This window comes from Osmerus mordax, chromosome 27 (assembly GCF_038355195.1).
Source record: "Osmerus mordax isolate fOsmMor3 chromosome 27, fOsmMor3.pri, whole genome shotgun sequence".
Classification (NCBI taxonomy): domain Eukaryota; kingdom Metazoa; phylum Chordata; class Actinopteri; order Osmeriformes; family Osmeridae; genus Osmerus; species Osmerus mordax.
Window position 1 is genome coordinate 1,669,363 of NC_090076.1, and position 23,858 is coordinate 1,693,220.

Below are 23,858 nucleotides of genomic sequence, written 5' to 3' on the forward strand. Positions count from 1 at the left end.
GGGTACCATTGTTCACGTGTAATGGTAGTCCCAAAAGCAGTTCCTTTCCTCGGAAAAGCAGAGATGGAGATTGCACTTTCTGCACAGCGTATTAGAATATCCTTTTATGCAGTGTCTGCAGCGTCCTCTCGTTTTCTTCACCGGAAATGTGCGACCATGTCCCTGCACCAGCCGTTGGTGGTTCACATGCCCTCTTGGCTGGGACCCCATTTGGTGGACCCCCATTAACTGAGGATGGTCTCTTCTGAGCAGTCACAGGACTCTGAGGTGTCACAGTTATCGATGTCAAAGGGCTCCCACTGGCTGAAGATGGCCACCCTCTCCTTGGTGTGTTGACAGCTCTGTCTGTCAGGATGAGAGAGGAAGCTAGTTGCGCCTGAAACAGTCTCCTGTTCAACATATTTTTCTTGGTCCCGTTTGTAGAGGAGACAGGCGTTGATCACAACAATGATAATAATGTGCCAGAAGATGTAACTATCAGCGGCGCAATTTCATGAGGAACTTGGATTTGGCTCCAAATGAGTCCAGTAAATCCACACCGCCCATGTATTTGTTGTATGCACCCACAATATGAGGTCTCTCAACTTCAATGTAAGATTTGGTGGCTTTGTTCCAGCCTTGAATCTTTTGCACAGGATCAATGCCAGCAAAGGATGACACAAGTGTGACTGCCCTGTTGTCATATCACTTGACAGCGCATATGTTGTGGTTTGGTTGGCTTGTGTTGGTTTGCTCGATGTCCTTACCATCATCATCATTAGTTGGACAATCAGTGGGTCTCTGATTCTCTTTTTCCACTTCCTCGACATTTTCAACCACCTGCTCATCACTTGAATCACTGGAGTCTGATTCCATGTCAATATCACTTTCTCCATTTTGAATAGCATCAATGACATCATGCATACTGAAGTAAACTCTCCTTGCTGGTGTCATTCTGAAATGGAAATAATAGTTAGATTATGTTCAAGTATACCTAATTCCAATGCAAATTAATCTTATTCATGCAATACATTCCACTGAAGGCACACAATACTGTCTGGCTAGCCTAATGTGCTCTCTATTTAACATTCTAAAAGGAAGATACAACCCCCCAGACCTCTTACATCCCCATATTGCAGAACATTCACAACTGTCCCTGAACAATGCACCATACATGCAACCCCCACATTCCAAAACATTTACATTTGTCCCTGAACAACCATCCTCCAAAGCATTCCACAAACAGTATCTGCCTTGTGCAACAAGCAGATATTTGGGCAAACAAGCAAAGTCCAGATTTAAAAAAACAGTTGACTATATTTCACTTCTAACATAGAAATAACATTGCTTTAGAAATCTTCAAATCTGGTCTAAACTGAAAATTATAACAAATAACCCATTTGTAAAGTGTGAATCATCAAATACATTATATTTCTGTAAGTATTTATCCTGTATCTGAACATTCGAGAAGTGTAATGTCTCCATGTAGAGTGCAAGGTGCAATTGCTATTTTAGCTACCATTTTGACCCAACGTTGTAAAATTACAACAAAGACAAAACAATCTGAAAATCAAATGTGATGCATGAATTCCACAATAACTTAGTATTTACATGAACTACATATTCTAACAATCACCCCAAAAAATTATTTCATGGAATTTACTTACTTTAATGTTGATATATTCAGTCCAATGAAACAAGGAGATTCAAAAACAAGAAACAAGTTGGCTGGTGGAATGAGTTCATGGCCTTATAGCCAGATCTATATACACATTTAGTATCCAATGGCATTGCAAGGCAATACAATAAGACCCAATGGCTATGAAAATGTAGTCTTTCCCCCAAAAATGGGGGAAAATGTGTTTTTTTGGACAACTAAAGGTGACGTTGTAATATTATACTTACAGGGTTAACTTAATGATTGAAGGGCTAGACAACAAATGCTCTAATGAAATAATCACCTACTAACAAGGAAATAAATGACAGATTGACGAAAGCACGTTCATTTTACGACCGTGCTTTTGCTCGGTGCAACAAGCACCATCTAGCTATCATTACATGTCAGTAACAACGCCCCTGTCTGTAGACTCATGGGCCAATTTGACCCCTAACGGTGCAATAAGTAAGTAAGTAAGACTTTATTTATATACATTTACATTTAGTCATTTAGCAGACGCTCTTATCCAGAGCGACTTACAGTAAGTACAGGGACATTCTCCCCGAGGCAAGTAGGGTGAAGTGCCTTGCCCAAGGACACAACGTCATTGGCACGGCCGGGAATCGAACTGGCAACCTTCAGATTACTAGCCCGATTCCCTAACCGCTTAGCCACCTGACTCACATATATAGCACTTTTCATACAAGAATTGCAGCTCAAAGTGCTTTAGGGAAAAATGAATGGCACGAACAAAATCGCAATACCTTTTTTAACCAAACACAAAAATTGCGGAAAATGCCGCCCCTCTCTTCATGGCGCCCCGGATATTATATATTCGTAATATCCAGGGCAAATGTGTCACAGGATGTCAAAAGGATTAATCCACACAAGGCACCTGGAATTGATGGCATCCCTGGTCGAGCTCTCAAGGTGTATGCAGATCAACTGGCAGATGTCTTCACAGACACCTTCAATCTCTCACTGCTCCAGTCTGTAGTACCCACATATTTTAAGAACACCATTGTCTCTGTCCCCAAAAAGACAAAAACCGCTCTGCCTGAAGAACTACCTCCCAGTGCATTCACCTCCACCATGAGGAAGTCCACACTTCCACACTACCCTCTCCCACACGGGCCAGAGGAACACATATGAGAATGCTGTCCATGGACAATAGTTCAGCATTCAATACCATTGTGCCCTCCAAGCTTGTTATCAAGCTCAGAGATCTGGGACTCAACACCGCTCTCTGGGCTTGGATCCTGAACTTCCTGACGAACAGACCCCAGGCTGAGCACATAGGCTGAGCACAAAGGCACCACAACATCCTCCTCCCCTGACTCACCAGCGCCCCTCAGGGCAGTGTGCTCAGCCCTCTCCTGTACTCCATGTTCACGCACGACTAGGTGGACACCCACAGCTCCAACACCATCATTAAGTTTGCTGAAGACAAGACTGTCATCGGCGACAATGAGACGGCCTACATAGAGTAGGTCAGAGCCCTGACATCTTAGTGCCAGGACAACAACCTCCATCTCAATGTCAGCAAAGCAAAAGAGCTGATTGTGGATTACAGGAAGTGACAGGGAGCAGGATTCGCCCCCATTTCCATCAATGGGACCACGGTGGAGAGAGTCAGCAGCTTTCACAAAGAGAGAAGGCAATGGCTCTTCTTCCTCCGAAGGCTGAGGAAGTTCAACATGGACTCCACGATACTCTGCAACTTCTACAGGTAACAATGGAGAGTATCCTGACTGGCTGCATCACTGCCTGGTACAATAACACAAAGACAATTCCATACAGCTCCATCTAGCATTCTAGAATGGAACCAGGAGAATCCAGCCCAACAGCACTACCCAGCTGATGGCCCTGAACCCCCAAGAACATTCTTCAACATACCATTTTATAGATACGACAGTTCTCAAAAGTCATTGGTCCATACTACAAATATGCAGCTATACCAAATCTCTTCTGTTATTGGTTAACTCCTAAGAACAATACAGTTGAATCCACATTGTCTTCAGACCATCTGCTTCTTCCCCCCAGGTGACAAGAACTCTCCCAGGTCACTCAGACTTCCCGTCTCTAGACTTCACGTCTCCTAGTTAGGTGTCATAAAACTGCTAGTGGCATCTCTACCAAATGGAGTTGAATCAACATTCATTGTATCAAGCTTCTTAACCAACTGTAAACTTCTTTTAAAACGCATTCATTGTACATATGACCAAAATGTATTTCATAATGCCCTCCGGTGCTTTCCCTGGGAAAAGGCTGAACTAATTATGAAAATCCGTTCCTCTTGGAATTCTTGTTTACAGTTTTTTTTCAAATGCTTACACACAAATTCCTTATTTTTCACACCATTTCTGAAGCCTGACACTCAAACACCAGAACCGCACCTCAAATCAGCAAAACCATATGCACATTTTTGGCCTTTGACTCGGGTTTCAATTTCATAAAACACTTTTTGCAAAACAACACACAATTCTCCACGTAACACACAAAATTCTAACAGGAAGCATCTTGATTTCCTTTTTCAAAACACAACCAATAAAAATGCCACACTAATTCATCAGTGCCTCGCATTAACTCCTCACATGTGCAAACACTCATTGCTTAACTCAACACCAACTAATCATGGCTTTAGAATAGGCCTATAAATAGCCTAATTTGAGTCGATTTACAGTGGTGGGTATAATTTGAACCTTTACTGTAGAAAAGATAACAGGTATGTAACAATCTACTGTAATGTACTAATGTACACATAATAGCTGTTTCAGCACATCACACGGTATACTATACACAAACATATTTTAGCACCCATGCATCCATTGACTGCAGTGCACTGCATGATTGGTCACAGTCTGGTGGATTACTGTATCATACTGTGCAACAGTACAGTGACTGTAAGAAGACATTCTGACAATATGGTAGAAACACCACAAATGCTTACAGTAAAAAAATTAATTTGATGAATGAATTTTTCCTCATCTCTGCCATTTACTTTCAACCTTGTACAGAAATGTACATAGGAGCTCATGAAAGAAGAGCTTTAGGTTTTGAATAACTGTGTGTATATGATATATCCAAAAATGTAATATAATGGTAAAAGTGTTTGCAACATGATGACAAATGTTTGCTTTTGAGACGTGTTTGTGATATTTTGAATGCAGTGCTTCATTTTGCAAGAGAAGCGAGGCATTTAGCATTTTGTGTGTGCAGTTCTTGGATTTGTGTGTTAAATTTGGAAAAAAAGAGGACAAGTTAAAAAAAATGTGTAAGCATTTGAAATTTTTTAAATATAGTAGCATAGTGCTTGTAACAGTATGTCCTGGAATTGATGTATACTGAAAGTGAAAGTTGGTAAAAAAATTTGATATAACCCAAGAACACAAGAGAATTTCATTATTCTCCATAGGTTGGCCCAACCGTGGGAGGACCGGATAGTCTTGGCCAAGTTGAGAGACAGAGTGGTAATAGAAGAAGGACGTGTGATTTTTAGGATAGAAAAGGAAGAATGGAAGGTGGATATCTTTTATACATTCATTCTACTATTCATTCATTCTACTTTTTTCAAATTAAACAGATAACTAAGATCATAGTGGTGCATTCTAACTCTTATGAATTTCTCTTATAGACTATACCGCCATCCTTGATACATCTTCCTCATATTCATGAATGGCAGATACACAAGGCTGGACTGCAGAAAATCCCACATTTCATTGCTAGTTTTGAAAATGTCACTGTTCTCAACCTCTCCCGCAATGCCATAACAGATATTCCAAAGGAGATTGGTCAGTAAACCATTTAAATAATGATTACTTAAAAGCACAAGCATTATTTCATGTGAAACTGTATTTGGCTTTTGTCCATGTTCAAAACTGATGCTAATTCCTATTGCCACCATTCCTGTTTACCAATATAGCAACTCCTGTATTTTACAGAAAAACATAAAAACCATGTATGAAGTGAAATGTTATAGTAATGAAAATGTTTAAAGAATCAGAACTATGGACCAATGAAATAGGTTGAATGTTAATTGTTCTCATTGCAGGTAAACTTGCCAGGCTAAGGGAGTTGCTGGTTAGTTACAATAGAGTACAAAGTCTTCCAAAGGAGCTGGGATGTTGTGAAAACCTAGAGAAATTGGACTTGGCAATGAACAGGGACCTTGATGAGCTACCCACTGAGGTACCTGTCAGTGTCACTAATTCCACTAAAACCTTTATTAAACACTATCAGTTCAAATGTACGTTTATAGAAAATCAACTTAAAGAAATTAAACATTTAATACATTATACAATGATGAACAAGGATTTCAGAATAATACAAACCTACATAGCCCATCAAACGTTTAGGCTGATGCTACATAAAATATGTGGCAACCTAAATTACCCCTATAGAATGATCATAGCTTCATAAATAGTTAACATTACAATTGCAAAAACAAACCTAAATCCATGCCTCTATCAGGGTACAACATGTTAAAAAGTTATTGGTTAATGTATTGGTTAATAGCAGTTATTTAAAACAATGTCAAAAAAGTCAACTTGGATGTGTTTAGTGGGTGTATGTTTTTTTTTATTATCAATGATGTAAAGGTCTATAAAAAAAGGACCTCAACATCTCAATTTTAACCTGGCTCAAATTAGTCGGATTGTGTGAAGTAGAATTGGCCTTAATGGAACCGCTTTAGCCCCAATTGACTTGTTAGGTTAATTCAAGTCAGGTTTGGGACTTTAATACTAGTTTATTTTAGCAGACTAACTGTCACGCTTAACCTGTGTTGTTGGTTAACCATACATTCCTGTAATCATTGTTGAAAACAATGATTTACTACAGATTTTTGCCGTGCTGCCATAATTTTACCTTCATTAACCACTATCAGATGAAAAATGTGACTTTATAGACAATCAGCTAAAATAAAAAGATATTCAGTGATAAATGATAATATACAAACCTATATACTGTTTAATTATATGTGATATAGGCTATATAACGTTTAGGCTTGTGCTACATAAAATGCTCATAGCTGTCATAGTTAACGGCTTGCAGAGAACGTACTTTCAGGGAGAGGTCACATAGCCGTGAACATTGCTTTTTGCCATGGTGCATCGTTTTGATCCATGTGCAACCTCTTAGGCTGCTTAAGAATAGAGTGCACACAGAATTTATTGACTACCATAACTTGGCTTGAATTAAAGCTCGAAAGGTCTGATTGCATGAACTACAATTGGCCTGTATGGAACCGCTTTCGCACTAACCGATTTATTGGGTTAATTCAAGTAATCCCCACTTTCTTTTACTCGCTTTATGGATCAGGCCCCAGAGCTACATATTTTACTCAAAATAAGCTTATAACTATAATCTTACACATAGAGAACATGCATAAACATGGCCTTATATAAACTTAGAACAAATGGTCTCCTAGATTGTCAATCAATCAATGTAGCGATCTCTGTGATTGGCTAACTCAACTCAGTGACAATTGAAACAATAGTCTCAGGTCATGATGCCACCAGCTTCTTTGATGTGGCATCTCTCTCCAAACCAGTAGATAATAAAGCCACAGGAGTTGACCACTCATCTCCTAGTTAGGTGTCATAAAACTACAGGTGGCTTCTCTGCCAAAAGGTGTTGAATTAACATTCACTGGATCAAGCTTCTTAACCCACTGTAAACGTCGCTTAAGACACATTCATTGTACATATGACCAAAATGTATTTCACACAATCTCACTATTCATGCACTGAGGTCACAGGCTAGGAGCGATTTATTCCATTTTCAAGATAATTGACTGGTCAGAAGGTAGTGCTGTCATACTTGTAGATCTGTTATCTCAAACATAATCTGCCCCTGATCAGAGGGGTGTTCCATCAACGTCGATTAAGGAAAAGCCAAGTCTCACTTACTTTAGCGAGAGTTCCGTTCCATTAAGGTGGCTTATTTTAGTTCTAGCTACGTAACCAAGGTAACTTATACTTCGGAACTAGACTGATCCATGTCAGGCTAAAAGTCAAGCTAAACTAAAATGTGTTTCAAATAATTTCAAACAGGCGGAAACAGAATCTCAGAAGACAGTTCCGTCGAGTAAATTCCTGCGCACAAAGCACTTAAAAGCCGATATATGCTTATCCGTTTTCCAAAAAACGGACACATGGGAACGCCCTCCTCTACGGGGAACGCCCTCTCCGAGCTCTCCGAGAGCCCCGGAGTAGTGATGTGTCGTTCGTGAACGATTCGTTAATTTTGAACAAATCCTTACAAGGACTCGGGAGTAACGAGTCCTCTCAAAGAGTGATCCGCTCATTTTCTCGTGGCCGCGCATCGGGACTGTTGCATTGGCTCGTCCAAGGAAACAGAAACGATTCGTTCATTTCCCGACTCGGTCTTTCTACGAGTCTTTGGATCTTTTTTTCACGTGACCCGCATTGTATTTTTTAGTAGAGGAAACCGTTTCCTCATTCCCTTTCGCGTGGCCGCTGTTTAGTAAGACGTGAATGATATTCGCTCAAGTCATCATACTGACTGGTTTTGTTATTTTCACTTTACATTTACACTTACAGTTTAGTGCAGTGTAATTGTTTGCCGTTATAATTAAATGCTAGTGTGAAAATAAATGACCAAATCATACAAACTGTCATGATACATTATTTTAATGCAGGAATTTCTTTTAAAATAGTATCTGCTTGTGCACATGTCATGCACTAACCTACATGAGAATATGATACGTGTTTGCAGTGGACGGATAGCCCCCCCCCCCCGAATTGAACGAATGACTAGAAAAAAGATTCGTTCATTTTACTGAACGAGATTCAAAAGAACCGAATCAGTAAAATGATCCGAACTTCCCATCACTACCCCGGAGAGCTCGACGTGCACCGCCTGAATTACATATCCATCGTAATTTCGGATAGTTACGGATACCCCCTTGGCTGTGATCGGTCAGTATTAACAACCGCTTGCGTCAGGGGCGGGGTTGCCGTGATAAACAGCACGAACAGAATCCTTTGACCGCCATTGCTGTAAGTTTTTACAATTCATATTTCAGCTAAACAGTACATGTAAATCAGCATCTGAATAAAAATGTGACGAGAAATGGGCAGTGTAGTTGCTGAAAATGTGCGTATTTTATTGATGAAACGGCTAATTTGTAAATTTGCTCCGACTTCTCGATAACCTAGGTAAATAACCGGCCTTTAGTCCGTGTTCGGAAAGGTAAATTCAGACTTTTTGAAGTGCAGACATTAATGATTTACATGTTTACTTAATCTCCCAAAAATATATTAATTTAAATAAACAAGTTAAGAAATAATGTCACTTTAACTGTTTTCAAAAGCCATTGGTTAATTGACATAAAATAAGGCCTTAGAAACTAAGCAGAGCGTCTAGACAAGTTACAATCAATTATGGCGTATCCGTTCTTTGACAACCCTGTGGTGGATGAAGGTGCTCAGATTATACAAAGAGCGTTTATCCCACCAGCCCCAAGGGTCTTCAGAGACAGAAGTAATGCTTCCCTGACCAGTATCTGTGTAGGTTCTCACACACACACAGGTATAGGTTCAGCAGGCCCAGCATAGTTTATCTAGATAGATTTAATTGTCATTCTTAAAAAATAAATACATAAAAAAAAAATATATATATGAAATAACACTTTAGCAACTCTTAAGGATGGCAATGAACACATAAGAGCAGCCTACCATCCTTTGTAGAAAGTAATAGAAAGGAGAGTAGTAGACTATAATAGTAGAAAGGAGGGTAGTAGACTGCAGTCTATTTACAGTTAGGTCCATAAGTATTTGGACATTGACACAATTTTCATCATTTTGTCTCTGTATACCACCACAAACAATCAAGATGTGCTTTAAGTGCAGACTTTCAGCTTTAATTTCAGGGTATTTACATCCAAATCAGGTGAACGGTGTAGGAATTACAACACATTTTATATGTGGCCCCCCCCTTTTTAAGGGACCAAAAATAATTGGACAAACTAACATAATCATAAATCTAATTGTCACTTTTAATACTTGGTTGCAAATCCTTTGCAGTCAATGACAGCCTGAAGTCTGGAACCCATAGACATCACCAGACGCTGGGTTTCGTCCCTGGTGATGCTCTGCCAGGCCTCTACTGCAACTGTCTTCAGTTCCTGCTTGTTCTTGGGGCATTTTCCCTTCAGTTTTGTCCTTAGCAAGTGAAATGCATGCTCAATTGGATTTAGGTCAGGTGATTGACTTGGCCATTGCAGAACATTCCACTTCTTTGCCTTAAAAAACTCTTTGGTTGCTTTCGCAGTATGCTTCGGGTCATTGTCCATCTGCACTGTGAAGCGCCGTCCTATGAGTTCTGAAGCATTTGGCTGAATCTGAGCAGATAATATTGCCCGAAACACTTCAGAATTCATCCTACTGCTTTTGTCAGCAGTCACATCATCGATAAATACAAGGGAACCAGTTCCATTGGCAGCCATACATGCCCACGCCATAACACTACCTCCACCATGCTTCACTGATGAGGTGGTATGCTTTGGATCATGAGCAGTTCCTTCCCTTCTCCATACTCTTCTCTTCCCATCATTCTGGTACAAGTTGATCTTGGTCTCATCTGTCCATAGGATGGTGTTCCAGAACTGTACAGGCTCTTTTAGATGTTTTTTGGCAAACTCTAATCTGGTCTTCCTGTTTTTGAGACTCACCAATGGTTTACATCTTGTGGTGAACCCTCTGTATTTACTCTGGCGAAGTCTTCTCTTAATTGTTGACTTTGACACAGATACGCCTACCTCCTGGAGAGTGTTCTTGATCTGGCCAATTGTTGTGAAGGGGTTTTTCTTCACCAGGGAAAGAATTCTTCTGTCATCCACCACAGTTGTTTTCCGTGGTCTTCCGGGTCTTTTGGTGTTGCTGAGCTCACCAGTGCGTTCTTTCTTTTTAAGAATGTACCAAACAGTTGATTTGGCCACACCTAATGTTTTTGCTATCTCTCTGATAGGTTTGTTTTGATTTTTCAGCCTAACAATGGCTTGCTTCACTGATGGTGACAGCTCTTTGGACTTCATATTGAGAGTTGACAGCAACAGATTCCAAACACAAATACCATACTTGAAATGAACTCTAGACCTTTTATCTGCTCCTTGTCAATGAAATAACGAACTCCCTTTATGAGGGAATAACATACACCTGGCCATGGAACAGCTGAGCAGCCAATTGTCCAATTACTTTTGGTCCCTTAAAAAGGGGGGGGGGCACATATAAAATGTATTGTAATTCCTACACCGTTCACCTGATTTGGATGTAAATACCCTGAAATTAAAGCTGAAAGTCTGCACTTAAAGCACATCTTGATTGTTTCATTTCATCCATTGTGGTGGTATACAGAGCCAAAATGAAGAAAATTGTGTCAATGTCCAAATACTTATGGACCTAACTGTAGGTAGGCCTAGACTATGTAGTCTGCTGGAATCACACACAAGGAAGCAAACTCACTGTAGCCAAGCCTTGACACTGTTCAGTCTGTCTGCATCTCTGTGTGTCTTTGCATGTGGGACATTCTTGAACGGGCAACTATGCCAGGAAATATGAAGGGTATACCTTGCTCCAAAGCAGTACCTGAATATTATCATCAGTTTTTCAGGTCATCTTGAAACAAAAAGAATCAAGGAGACATTTTATTCAATTGTATAAAGTATTTTCATTGTTTAAAGTAGCCTATATGTTGACAAGCCTCTATATTACCTCTCCTTCTGGCTTCCCCAATATTATAGGTGCAATATACTGTCCCCATGGGTGTATCCAGGCCCACTGGAAGACTCAAGGGGTGACTGCCTGGTGCCCCCATGGTTGAAAAAGTGTTTCTTAAATGCCCTCTTGAGTGGCAAAAATTAGACCAAGTGCCCTACTGTCTGCCATTCAAATTGTGAAATATGCTTGAGAACACAGGATGCCCCATGCAATAAATGACAGTGTGCCCTCTATAAATGTAAAAACATGTCTTAATGAGTAGAGAAAATGTGATGCAGTACCCTATAAGGTGCCCTTACAATGGTCTAAATTGGACTGTTCCCATGCCCTTACTTCCAATAGAAAAGGGTGCTGTTATGAAGTGCCCTTTATGCTGCCCCTACATGACAGTGTCCCAAATGTTGCCCTTTCCAAAGAAGACGATTAGATGCTGTGCCCAACAGTCTCCCCTAATGTTCCCACTATAGGGCATGCTTTCCCAAAGTGAGGCTGTGACAACCCTTGGCACAGCCACAGTCTGTCACTGTCCAAGCCCCCTCTGGATCTGTGGAGGCAGACTATGTTAATTGGAAATCTGGAAATATGGGGCAGCTGTCCATACACTGTCAGCCAGAATTGTAATAATTGGATTTGGATTAAATATGCACGCGTAATATAGATTAATTATATATTCTTAGTCATGCTGAGCAATTTTAAATTACTGTTCTGCCAAGCAAAGTGTGTTTTGGTCACCTTCTGATCTGAAGTCGTTGCTGGATCTGTGCAATACTAGTTATTTCAGTGGATCCCCATTTTAGTCATGGTTATCTTTCCCTTTTATCTTAAAGCTCAGCATTTAGCCTATCAGTTAATAAATGCGTGTGGCAAAGTAATTTTGAAGTAATTTATTAATTTTGTTCAAGATGTGAAGACAAAAACATTATTAGCCCACATCAAGTGCAATTAACCATGGCCTTCTTCAGTGTTTTGAATTTTATCCTACAATTTTCAATTGCTGCCACGTTCTTTTTTGGGCTATTATTCTCAATCTCCTGTTGAGAATATCGGCCATAGGCTAGCCTACTGTCAGAGCGGTTTCAGACAGCTCATCAAATTACGCTTATTATCAGTAGGCCTAAATGCATATATGTTAAGTAGATTTGGAAGGTCTACAATTTACGCATTTTAAAAGTCGTAATGGTTTGACAAGTTGTCTCCCTTGCCATGTTAATTGCGGCAACATTGCCCTTTTTGGGGAAAACTCAAAAAAAAATCCATTTACACTGCTGAAACAACACCACTCTACTGGTTTACGCTTTGCTTTTTGCGACATAACTCCTCTTTTCGACGATCGCCTGATCTGGGCTGCACAGTCTAAGCTTATTTAGGTCTAGCTTGAATTAGCGTTGCCTGTTAGTGGAACGGAACGTTAGTGGAACGGCTTAAGGCCGAATCCCAATACTACCCCTTACCCTTAACCCTAGCCCTTACTTTTGCGCGTCCACGTGATAGCTAGTGGTGTCCCAATACTCCTTTTGAGCTAGGGGTAGGGCTAAGACGAAGGTATACACCCCTTAAAACCAAGTGAAAACGAAAGCTTACTTGAAACCTAGGGCTATGTGAATGCTGCGCGACAGGCAACAATGGCGGCCAGATCATCAAGAGTCCGATAAATGTTATATTTTTGGCTTAAATAATTGCTAAAAATGACAGTCTTGTTTTGTGCTATACACAGTCCTGTACATATATATTTGCAACCATTTTCCTAATTGAAACGTTTCTAAAAATCGCTAGTTTGCTACGCTAATGTTACAGTTCTGATTTGCACAACAGTCCCGCATTTCTCTCACTAGCATGTCTACAGTTTTAAGTAAACTCCATTAACAGCGAATTTGTTTGATATCAGTGCATAACACTACTTGCTTTGGAGATATCGATACGTGCTAGATGACGTACCCGTAACCAAGTGGCGTCCCATTTCTTAGGGATATGTAGCCTTTACCCCTCAGTTTCGAGGGCAAAGGGTAAGGGGTAGTATTGGGATTTGGCCTAAGTTGACGTTTACCCAAGTGAGACTTATTCTAAGCGTGACTTGATTTAGCGACGTTGATGGAACACCCACTAGGTTAGGTGTGCAGAATAAGTTACCATGGCAACTTTTTACCCTGGTAAAAAGTGAACCATAGTCATGACACTGAAAACCTACGGTTAAATCTGAAGTTGCCTCGCTAACCTCCAAAACCTTCTTTGTTGTATAGGCCTCTGGACAACCTGTCTGCCCCTTAAACTGAAGTAACCTTGCAAAATTGTCTGTTTCATTGTCGTGCTTTTAGGTTCAAAACAGTCAATACAGTCAGTTGAATGTTGAAAAATCTAGTGTAGTACTGTCCTGTGTTCTTAGCTTAGGAACCTGAAAAAGCTTTACCACTTGGATCTCTCCATGAACAAGTTTACTGCAATACCTGACTGTGTCGTCACTCTGCCTGCACTGGAGTGGTTGGACATGGGGGGAAACCAACTTCAGAGCTTACCAGACAACATACACAGGTGCATTCCCCATTCATGGAGTCACCATTAAACTTCAGCCCACAAATGGAGTTTGTTTTGTATAGAATTTGAATTATTAATGTGCTTGAATTCCAGAATGGAGAAGCTGCATACACTGTGGTTGCAGAGAAATCAGTTAGAGTACCTACCTGACAATATTAGCTATATGCATAGGCTGGACACCTTGGTCCTTAGCAACAACAAGCTCCGTGACATTCCTTCACTAATGGAAGGGATGAGCAATCTAAGGTAAGTGTCTAATTTGAGTTGCAACACTGATGTATTTTCACTCTTCGACCACTACCCCCATTCACATTGTTAAAAGTTTTTCAATACACATAAGTAAGCAGCAGACCGGTACTATGGCCATGGAGAAGGAGTTTCAGTTGCCATAAAAACTAGTTTTATTGATTTCATGTATATTTCTCTTATAATCAAAGGTTCTAAAACTTCGGAATTGTCCAAAGCTTTATAGACTTGGCATAGAACCATAGACCAGGGAAAAAGTAACAGGCAATTTAAAGATTTCCAAATCCAACAATCGGAAGAGATACAGCGAGGATACTAGGAATACATAGTTACAGATGTTACGTAATTTGAGGGTTCTCACTCGAGAGATGTAATGCAAGACATGATGAGTTTGGCTACAAATGTTGGCCCATATAATAGGGGCATGTTGCAACAAACTCTCCTCCAATGTATCTATCTCTGTTGTTTCCTTCATATCCATTTTAAGTTAGTACTTAAATCAATTGGTTTGCTTCCTCCAAATCTGGCCCGTACTGGGGTTTGAACTCGGGTCCTCTGATTTGCAAACACAACTACTACCTTTTTAAATAATGCTTTCACCAGCTACACCATCAATAAACTAGTTCTCTGATGTCTTGGGTGGGTGGTATTTATACTGAGTGAGTTTAACCAATTCAACTTGGTTGCATGAGTTTTAGCAATACATTTGACTAACCTGGGGGGTATTCCAGGTAGCGGGTTTAACAAACTCTGAGCCTAACCCTGAACTCTGAGTTGAGTTACTCAAAAATGGGAAACTCCAAAAACTCGGTTCCAGAAAAGCAGATTTCGTGTTTCGTGTTTATGGTCAATCTGAGCACATATTCCGTAAAAAAAGCAACACGGCTGTAGCAGCGTATACAATTGGCGTGGGAGACAAACTGCCAAGTCAATGCATACATTTGAATGTAATAGCCAGTCCATACATTGAACATTTAACCCCACTGTCCGTTAATATTACAGGAGAAAAAGTGGTGGACTTAATAAAATAGCATGTTCAATGTTATATTAAATATAAAAACATACTACGAACAGGTAAGACATATTTTGCTTAGGCTATACGCTTGTGATTGTAGCCTCAACGTCACCTTGGTTTTAATCATATTTGACATGATACAAAGTAAATATCAATTGGTGCCTATTTCAACTTGTAGTAGCAGTGTCCCCCAACAGAATGCTTTTCATCAAAGGATGATGATGATGATTAAGATGACGAAGAGACATTGACTGCTGCCGCAGAAATGGATGCAGAGAATTATGTATAGTAGCTATTGGTAATTCTCTCCCCATGTACTTTTATTTACAGGCTTGTGTGGAATTGTCAGTGACATTATGTGAATAATTAATATAAAAAACGATTTGCACATTCTGATCCTGTTGAACAGAGCATGGATGCAGTATACAGTGAGATGTTCATTTAATGGCAGGTGAATTCTGCATGTGGAACTGTGAAATGTAATGCAATCTCATGCATTCCCAGTTACAAGTAAATGAGTTGTACAAACTGCACCTCATGAAGAAAGTGCCAAAAACTGACCAAGAGATGGTGTAGGCCTACTTAGGGTAGAAGAATAAAGGCTAATCTTGAAAAATATTTACTGGAACACCAGTTACAGGAGGATGCATGGTCACAGGTGATGTTAATTGTAGGAACAATAGCCTATATGAATATTAATTGTTGAATTTGCTGAATTTCTATTTTGACCAAGAGATGGTGTACTTAGGGCAGAAGAATAAAGGCTGATCTTGTAAGGCTATCAACCTGCCCCCACCTCGCATATGGTAAAATATGGAGTTACTGGATGGAGTCTCAACTTGATGGCTCTCACACATCATTGTGTAACTTACTGTAGCATTGCTAGTCATGTTGATAAGGGTCAACATTGTGGTGTGATTAGTTGTTCTTGGGTATAAAGGGAATTGTGAAGCATCTGTGGATTCTTGATCTCCTGAGACCTTCTCCTCAGCACTGGCTTATCCTACTCCTTCCTCATCTTGCTTTATATCTCTGGTTTACAATAAAAATGGTAGAGTAGGTATGAGTTAAGCTTCAGGCTTCCGGTTATGACGTGGACGTGAGAAGTCGCAGAACCCATGTGCTCCGGTAAAATACATATAAATGTAAACCCGTTCGTTTGATTTGGTAAAAAGTCTTAGTCGAGTGATATAAGTGCAAGATATAAGTAGGATCCAAAATGAAGTCGAGTAAACCCAGTTCAAGAGGTAAAGAGAAGAAGAGAGATGACGATCTTGAGTTAGCTCAGCGGCTAGCTGAGGCTCCAGAAACCCAAGCTAGGGATGATGGAATTTTAGCAGCTATTCACGCTCTTCGAAAAGACTTCTCTGCACAGCTCAAAGAAGTTATCACCTCAAATCACGAGATCAAAGAAGCCTTAGACTCCTTCTCCGAAAGGCTAAGTGGAGAAGAATCCCGTATAAATTCCGCTGAGGATCAATTGAGCAACCTAGTTAACGTCTGCAACCACTCAAAGAAAGATGCTAGCACTCACCAGGTCAGTGGAGACCATGGAAAACCGCCAGCGCCGCCTGAACTTGAGACTGGTGGGATTGCCAGAAAGCGCAGAGAAAGGTGACCTAGTATCCTTCCTCAACAAGTGGTTACCCGACCTCCTTGGTCAAGAACATTTCCGGATTCCACCTTCCATCGACCAAGCCTTCAGACTTCCAAATGAAGCCACTTTTAAAGCTAACAAGCCGAACCTAAAACCTTTTCCTCGAGCGATTCTCGTGAAATTCCGCTGGTTGACCGACAGAGACCGGGTGATGAAGGCTGTTCGCAAGTAGAAATCTCTACAGTTCGAGGAGAATCGGGTGATGTTTCGTCTTGGTAGAGACGTTTCTTACTCCAACAGATGTATAGGCCTTCACCCGAGAGATCGAGACAGAGCGGTCTCAGACTGAACGGGACAATGTTGTGAGTGAGTCTAGCTAGATTTCGCTAGCTTGGATCCAAAATAAATGAACGACATAGACTAAGCTTTATTAGATAAGAATGTCATGTATCACATTGTTTGTATTATAGCTGCCCTTGCTTAATTGTATTTACTACGTTTTGTTTCATTTTACATAATGTTGAAGATCGGTGATTACACATCATGGGTTTACTTTTCTTTTTTTATACTTAATAATTTCTGCCGGACGTGGGTTCCACACAAATTTGTTCAATGTTTTGTATCTGTTCCTTAGTTAAGGATCAATGCAAGATGTCCGGAATTTCAGTGTATTGCAAGAGGGTGAGTGGGGTCTGTGCAATTACGGGGCACAAGGATTTAGGAGAGCTCCATCTCCGTTCTAGAGAGGGGGCGTTTGTTACTTTTTTTTTCTTCCATGTTTTGATGGCACACTGGTCTCCTATGGTAGAAGAGGGGTCTATAGTATGACGTTAATATTATTTAGGCTGGGTTATGAGTAATGTTCATTTTCTCAATATTTCTTCATGGAATGTCAGGGGTATGAGAAAATTAGTTAAAATTAAGCAAATACTGTCCAGACTTAAACACCTCCAAGCAAAAGTAATATTTCTCCAAGAAACACATTTATTGTCAAAGATTGTGCACATAAGGAGGAGATGGCCTGGCCAAATTCTAGCTTCTTGCTACTCCTCACAGGCAAGAGGAGTAGCAATTAGGGTTGCAAAATTCCGGGAATATTCAAAGTTGGAAACTTTCCACGGGAATTAATGGGAATATACGAGAATTAACAGGAATAAACTGGAAATATTGGGCTAATTTAACTGTATTTACCTTGTCAGAAGCAGCCATGCATGCAAACATTTATAATACAACTTTTGTGTGGATATTCATACATCCTACCCTCACTGCTGTAAAAAGTTAGTCTACTGTATACATTTAGTCATTTAGCAGACGCTCTTATCCAGAGCGACTTACACTAAGTACAGGGACATTCTCCCCGAGACAAGTGGGTGAAGTGCCTTGCCCAAGGACACAACATCATTTGGCACGGCCGGGAATCAAACCAACAACCTTCCGATTAATAGCCCGACTCCCTAACCGCTCAGCCACCTGACCCCCATATACAAATAAACTTGGTATTAAAATGGACATTGCTTCAGTTTACCAAGTAATCAATATGCTAGGTAATGACAGTGTTGGGAAAGTTCACTTTCTACATGAACTAGTTCAGTTCATAGTTAAAATGTTTAAGCTCACAGCTCCAAAAATGTCTTTCAATATGTTGCGAGCTATAATTGAAATCTCTGTCTGCAATACCGCTCTTGGCCTCTACGCAATTCGGCGCTCTCACACTTTCCAGGCATAGGGCTGAAATGTTCAGACGCAACACTGATGACAAAGACGTTCAAAAACAACAGAACGTTTTACGTTTATGTTTCTGGCAGACAATGTTCCCAACCAGCTGCATTCAGGGTCCAGCTGAGCTAGGCGTGCATAGTCTTGTTCTCAACTACATTGAAGTTCCCTGTCAAATGCTTTTGCAAAAAAACTTTGGCACGTTTTTTTTCTTTCAAAATTCCCGAGCCAAAATTCCCGTGGAAACTTTCCGGAAAATTTACCGGAAACTTTCCGCCCCTTTGCAACCCTAGCTATCACTGAGATTGAAACTGAAAGCGGGACAACAACTAATCCAACAGAAATTAACAGAGCGTTTCAAAAATATTATATGAACCTTTATTCGTCAGAGTCCCCGGATGCTAATGACCTTCACCCCTTTTTGGATCAGCTCTCCTTTCCAACTCTAGAGGAAACGGTAAAAGAGGAGCTAGACTCCCATTACAAAGGAGGAACTGTTTGAGGTGCTGTCCCATATGAACGGAGGGAAAGCATCAGGTCCCTCGGGACTACCCATTGATATCTACAAACGCTTTAAGGAGATGCTTGCTCCTTGATATGTTGGTCGAATCGATTGAAGCCGAACATTTACCACCCTCCATATCCAATGCCTAAATAACACTGTTTTTAAAGCCAGATAAACCCCACATAAAATGTGAGTCATATCGGCCTATTTCATTAATAAACTCAGATGCTAAGATTATAGCAAAGGTGTTTGCAAGACGTCTTGAAAACCATCTTCCTTCTCTGATCACCTCTGACCAAAATGGTTTCGTAAAGGGTCGTCAAGGTTTCCACAATATTCGAAGACTGCTGAATATTATAGAAGTGAGGAGGGAATGCCCAGACACAGCGATAGTCTCACTGGACGCTGAAAAAGCGTTTGACAGGGTGGAACACAATCTTTTTGAAGTGCTTCGGTGGTTTGGTGAATACATCTGTAGGTGCATGAAATTGATATATGTCTCCCCAAGAGCTTCAGTCATGACAAACTTGCCAATCTCAATGATTGGCAGGATTAACATCCTCAAAATGACTGTCCTACCCAAATTTCTTTACTTATTCCAATGCATTCCACTTACACCGCCAACAAACTTCTTCCCGAATATGACTAAGGTCTTCAGAAATTTCATATGGAATAACAGATGAGCAAGATTACGCCTTTCTCTGCTATATCTGCCATATGACAGGGGAGGGCTGAAACTCCCAACCTCAAATGGTACTACTGGGCATGCCAGCTCTGGACAACCTCTTTCTGGTTCAGACCCAATTCATCCCTCTCATGGGTGGCCATGGAAAGAGAGACTTCAGCCAACATACCTCTTCATAGATATCTATACTCAGATAAACCGGATAAACTAAAGAAATTCACAGCTAACCCATTTGTTTCCAACTCCATTTGTGTTTGGCATGAAGTTCATAGCTACCTAAAGGTTTCCCGTACGCTATCACAGTTCACACCCATTTGGGGAAACAACAATTTTCATCCAGGGGCAAAAGACAAGGGATTTAAACTATGGGCAGACAAAGATATTGGCCAGATAACAGATCTCTTTCAGGAGGGTGTTCTCATGCCATTTGAAGATATCAGAAAACTATTTGACATACCTGCTAAACATTTCTTCAAATACTTACAAGTCAGAGACTTCATCTATAAGACCCACAAAAAGCTGTCAATACCTGACCTCTCGGCAGGGCCGGATTAACAATTTTCTGTGCCCTGGGCAACAAGGCTCAAGGCCCCCCCCCTGTTTTTGATGTGATGCTAGTTACGATTTCAAAAATTAATGCGTGCGCGCAATGCGCCCGAGCGAATTTTTGGGGCATTTATTTGAGCGCAAAATAGTTTTTTGAGCTTTATGTAAAATAAACATTTTACAAGCCGTTCTTCAATTGGTAAAATCTTGTCTAGAGAAGGTGATGTCTTTTTGTCTCTTAATTTTTCAGCCCTACGTACCTTGTGTTTCTTAGCCTGGTTTAGCCAAGGAGCTCTCCACCGTTATTACTCATTTAAAAACTATTTGATAAATCGAATATAAAAGCATCATAGAATGTAAAGTAACAGCTAGCTGGCGTCAGTTACTTGTAAAATGCATAGATAATGTTTAACAGTAACATCTCAATTTAGCTTGCACCTAAGTAAAAAAATATTTGAGTGTGCTAACATTAGCAATAACGTCAGCTAGTTTGAGGTTTATGCATAGGCTAACCATAAAATTAGCAGCACATTTCCCGTATTTAACAATGATTAAACATGGGCTTACCTGAAAGTGATGCATTTTTGGTGCCCCCTCAGGAGTTGGTGCCCTACGCACAGAGCGTAGTGCGCGTTATGGGAGCGGCGGCACTGGCTACAAGACTACACAAACACTGTTTTTGACGTGATTTAACATAATATTTTGATCGAACGAGTTGCAATAAAGTACTCACACTAAGGAAAGTTAGGACTGCGTTCATAACGTGATATAACATTTTAGTTGACATTGTCCAGGGCCCCTTAGATGTCATGTGCCCCTGGGCAAGTGCCCAGTTGCCCTAATGGTTAATCCGGCCTTGCCTCTCGGCAGTGGAAAATATTGTGGTAAGCCTACACCAGAGAAGACTTATTTCCATCTTTTATAAGATTTTGTCATCTGGGTCACCAGAGACTTCTGAGGACAAGAGACTTGCTTGGTGCGCAGACTTGGGGGAGGAGATAACAGGGTCTGAATGTCAAAATATTTGTACCCAAACACAAACATCTAATTCAGGTTTCAGACTGTTACAGTATAAATGGTCTATGAGGCTGTATATCACTAGCCTGGCTCTGCCCTCCTACGTACTTCCGCTCAATTTGGATTTTGCTTCTGTACTAGGTCTGGGATTTCAGTGCATCAGTCGGTTTTCAGAAACAATTTTTTTGTAGGTCCAATCAGGGAGTGGCTGAGAACGATGATGTTGATGTTGTTCACTAGTTTGAGTTGTAGTTCAGTAATGGCGGCGGAGAAAGATGCGAGCGAAGCTATTCTGCGGTTGTGGCAACGCTGCCGAATATCCATAAGTTAAAGCCGGAGCAAGAACAATCCTTGCTGAGTTTTGTTGGTGGTCATGATGTTGTGGCCCTCCTCCCCACGGGGTTCGGGAAAAGTTTGATTTTCCAGCTACGGCAGCTAGCTCCGTGGTGAAGGAGTTGGCTAAGGCGAACGCTAGCAATTGGTTATGGCAGATCAGAGTGGCTCTGGGCAGATCCAATAGTTTTAAACTTCAACAGAGTACCCACCTTCAAGGAAGTTAACGCATGGAGCGATCCCAGACCCTCTGGGATCGCTGTACAAATGAAATGTACGAGGGTCTGGTTAGGACCAGGCTAGTATATCACTCCAGAGGTTCTGAATCGTTTCAATGGTAATATTTCTGGTGTATGTATTAAATGTGAAACACATAAAGGGACATTTTTCCAAGTTTATGGTCCTGTCCAAAAGTACAAGAATTTTGGAGTGAGGTTGTTAGGACACTCTCAAATGCATCAGAGGTGATTCTTCCTATGTGCCCAAGAATGTGTGTTTTCGGAATCATACCAAAGGACATTAATCTCAGCAGAGCTAACAGAAAGATGGTTACCCTAAGCCTACTGCAAGCCAGACGGACTATTGCAAAATGTTGGAAATCTATACAGAGGCCGACTACCAAAGGGTGGCTGGAGGACATTGTTCAAGTTATAGCCATGGAAAAAATATCATATACACTGAAAGGAAAATATGCACAGTTTGAAGAAATGTGGACTTTCTTCTTGGACTTTGTAAAGGGCTCCCAATTTCTTAGGGCTCTAAAGTGACCATGCAGTCATTACCCCTGTACAATTGCTGGGCAACCCACTGTTTAATTACCCCTTGCCTATGTACCAATGAGAGTGCCATCTAGTTTTGAGTGTTTCATTTCCGTTATTTTTATCATTATTATTATTATCCAATTAACACATAAAAATAAAAAAATACAAAGAGTTAACCTTCATTGATTTCATTCATTTGCAATATGATTAAATGATTATATTATTTAACCTTACTTTGACCATTCTTGATCTGATTCAACCCATAGAGTCAAATAACTGTAATTCCATTGGTATTGGCATTATTTGGTTAGTGTTAATACACTGTTCAGTTTACCATCTTCCTTCAAACCATAGGGGAATCAGTTTCGGTTGTTTGGTCAATATTGACCCCCTACAATCTTGAAATAGATTTGCGGAAACACCAATTACAGGACGGTACATGGTCACAGGTGAATCATGTAAATTGTAGGAACAATAGCCGATAAACATACTCATTGTTAGATTTCTATTTGTAGGCAATGAAGAAGACCAAATACAATTTCAATTATTTGTCTTTATTTCAGTGCCAAAAAGCATGTGGTCAGTTCTCAGTGCACGTCCACAGCGAGAAACATCAGCGATGTAGGCCTAAGGGCTGAAAATGTTGCTAAAATAAATTACAGAAAAGGTAACGTTAACCTAGGCATTCATCAGGGAATTAAAGCACATCAAATCGCAGTCTTAAAATCCTCTCCCGGCGTATAACTAAGCAAATTAAATTTTGTTCGAGATCGGTCGGCTGAACCAAGGTAGGTCAAGGTATCTTTATTTCGTACTCGCAGGTAAAATTGTTTTGCAGATAAATAGAATTTCGTTGTCCAGAAAAAACACCTACAAGACACAACAATTCACAACAAATATACCAGTTAATAACATCATGACAGGCTGCACCAAACACATGCATATCCCTTCTTGTATTTAACAAACTATTGCATACTAAAACATCTCTCCTCTTATTATTTAAAACCTCAATTGCCACAGGAACAAAAGTATTCCTGTAGCGTCTCGTTTTCCATCTCGGGGCCACAAACCGGCAACCCGAGGGAAGTAACTGAAACCCGTTTCTTAACCATCGTGCTGCCTTCGGGTCACATGACCCAAAGGTTCATAACGAACCATCGTTGTGTTTACCCAATTTTACCCAATACAAAAACAAATAAAAATAATTTTCTTTTAACCATTCCAATGTGGGGGGTCTGAGACAGCCCGACAGTTAAAAGAAAATGCTTCACTTTGTTTTTGTATGAGGTAAATTTGTCGCAATACGACGGTGGGTCACAATGACTGATGGGTCAGAATGACCCGAAGATAACACAAGGGTTAAGGGATGCAGCTCATCACTTAAAATAGTACTTGCCTTCCTGTACAACTGAGTTGTATAAATGTATTCTAGAGTCCGTTGATTTACTCCTATTATCTTACTCGCCCACTTGACAATTTGGTTTAAGGAGTTCTTGTTCTTCACTGACAGACTCCCATACCACACCACAATG

General features: G+C 40.4%; 1 protein-coding gene across 4 annotated transcripts in view; it reads left to right on the forward strand.

Moving 5' to 3' along the window:
- lrrc39 (leucine rich repeat containing 39) overlaps positions 1-23,858 on the forward strand; it is an 85,579-nt gene that overhangs the window by 27,171 nt on the left and 34,550 nt on the right. For 2 of the 4 annotated variants that reach the window (XM_067230691.1, XM_067230687.1), the window contains exons 3-7: positions 5,052-5,157; positions 5,271-5,427; positions 5,688-5,824; positions 13,757-13,902; positions 13,999-14,151. In XM_067230691.1, coding sequence (XP_067086792.1) covers positions 5,052-5,157; positions 5,271-5,427; positions 5,688-5,824; positions 13,757-13,902; positions 13,999-14,151 — 699 coding nt within the window. Of the gene's footprint in view, positions 1-5,051; positions 5,158-5,270; positions 5,428-5,687; positions 5,825-13,756; positions 13,903-13,998; positions 14,152-15,344; positions 15,465-23,858 lie in introns of all 4 variants that reach the window. The other 2 variants (XM_067230689.1, XM_067230688.1) reach the window with 2 other exon arrangements.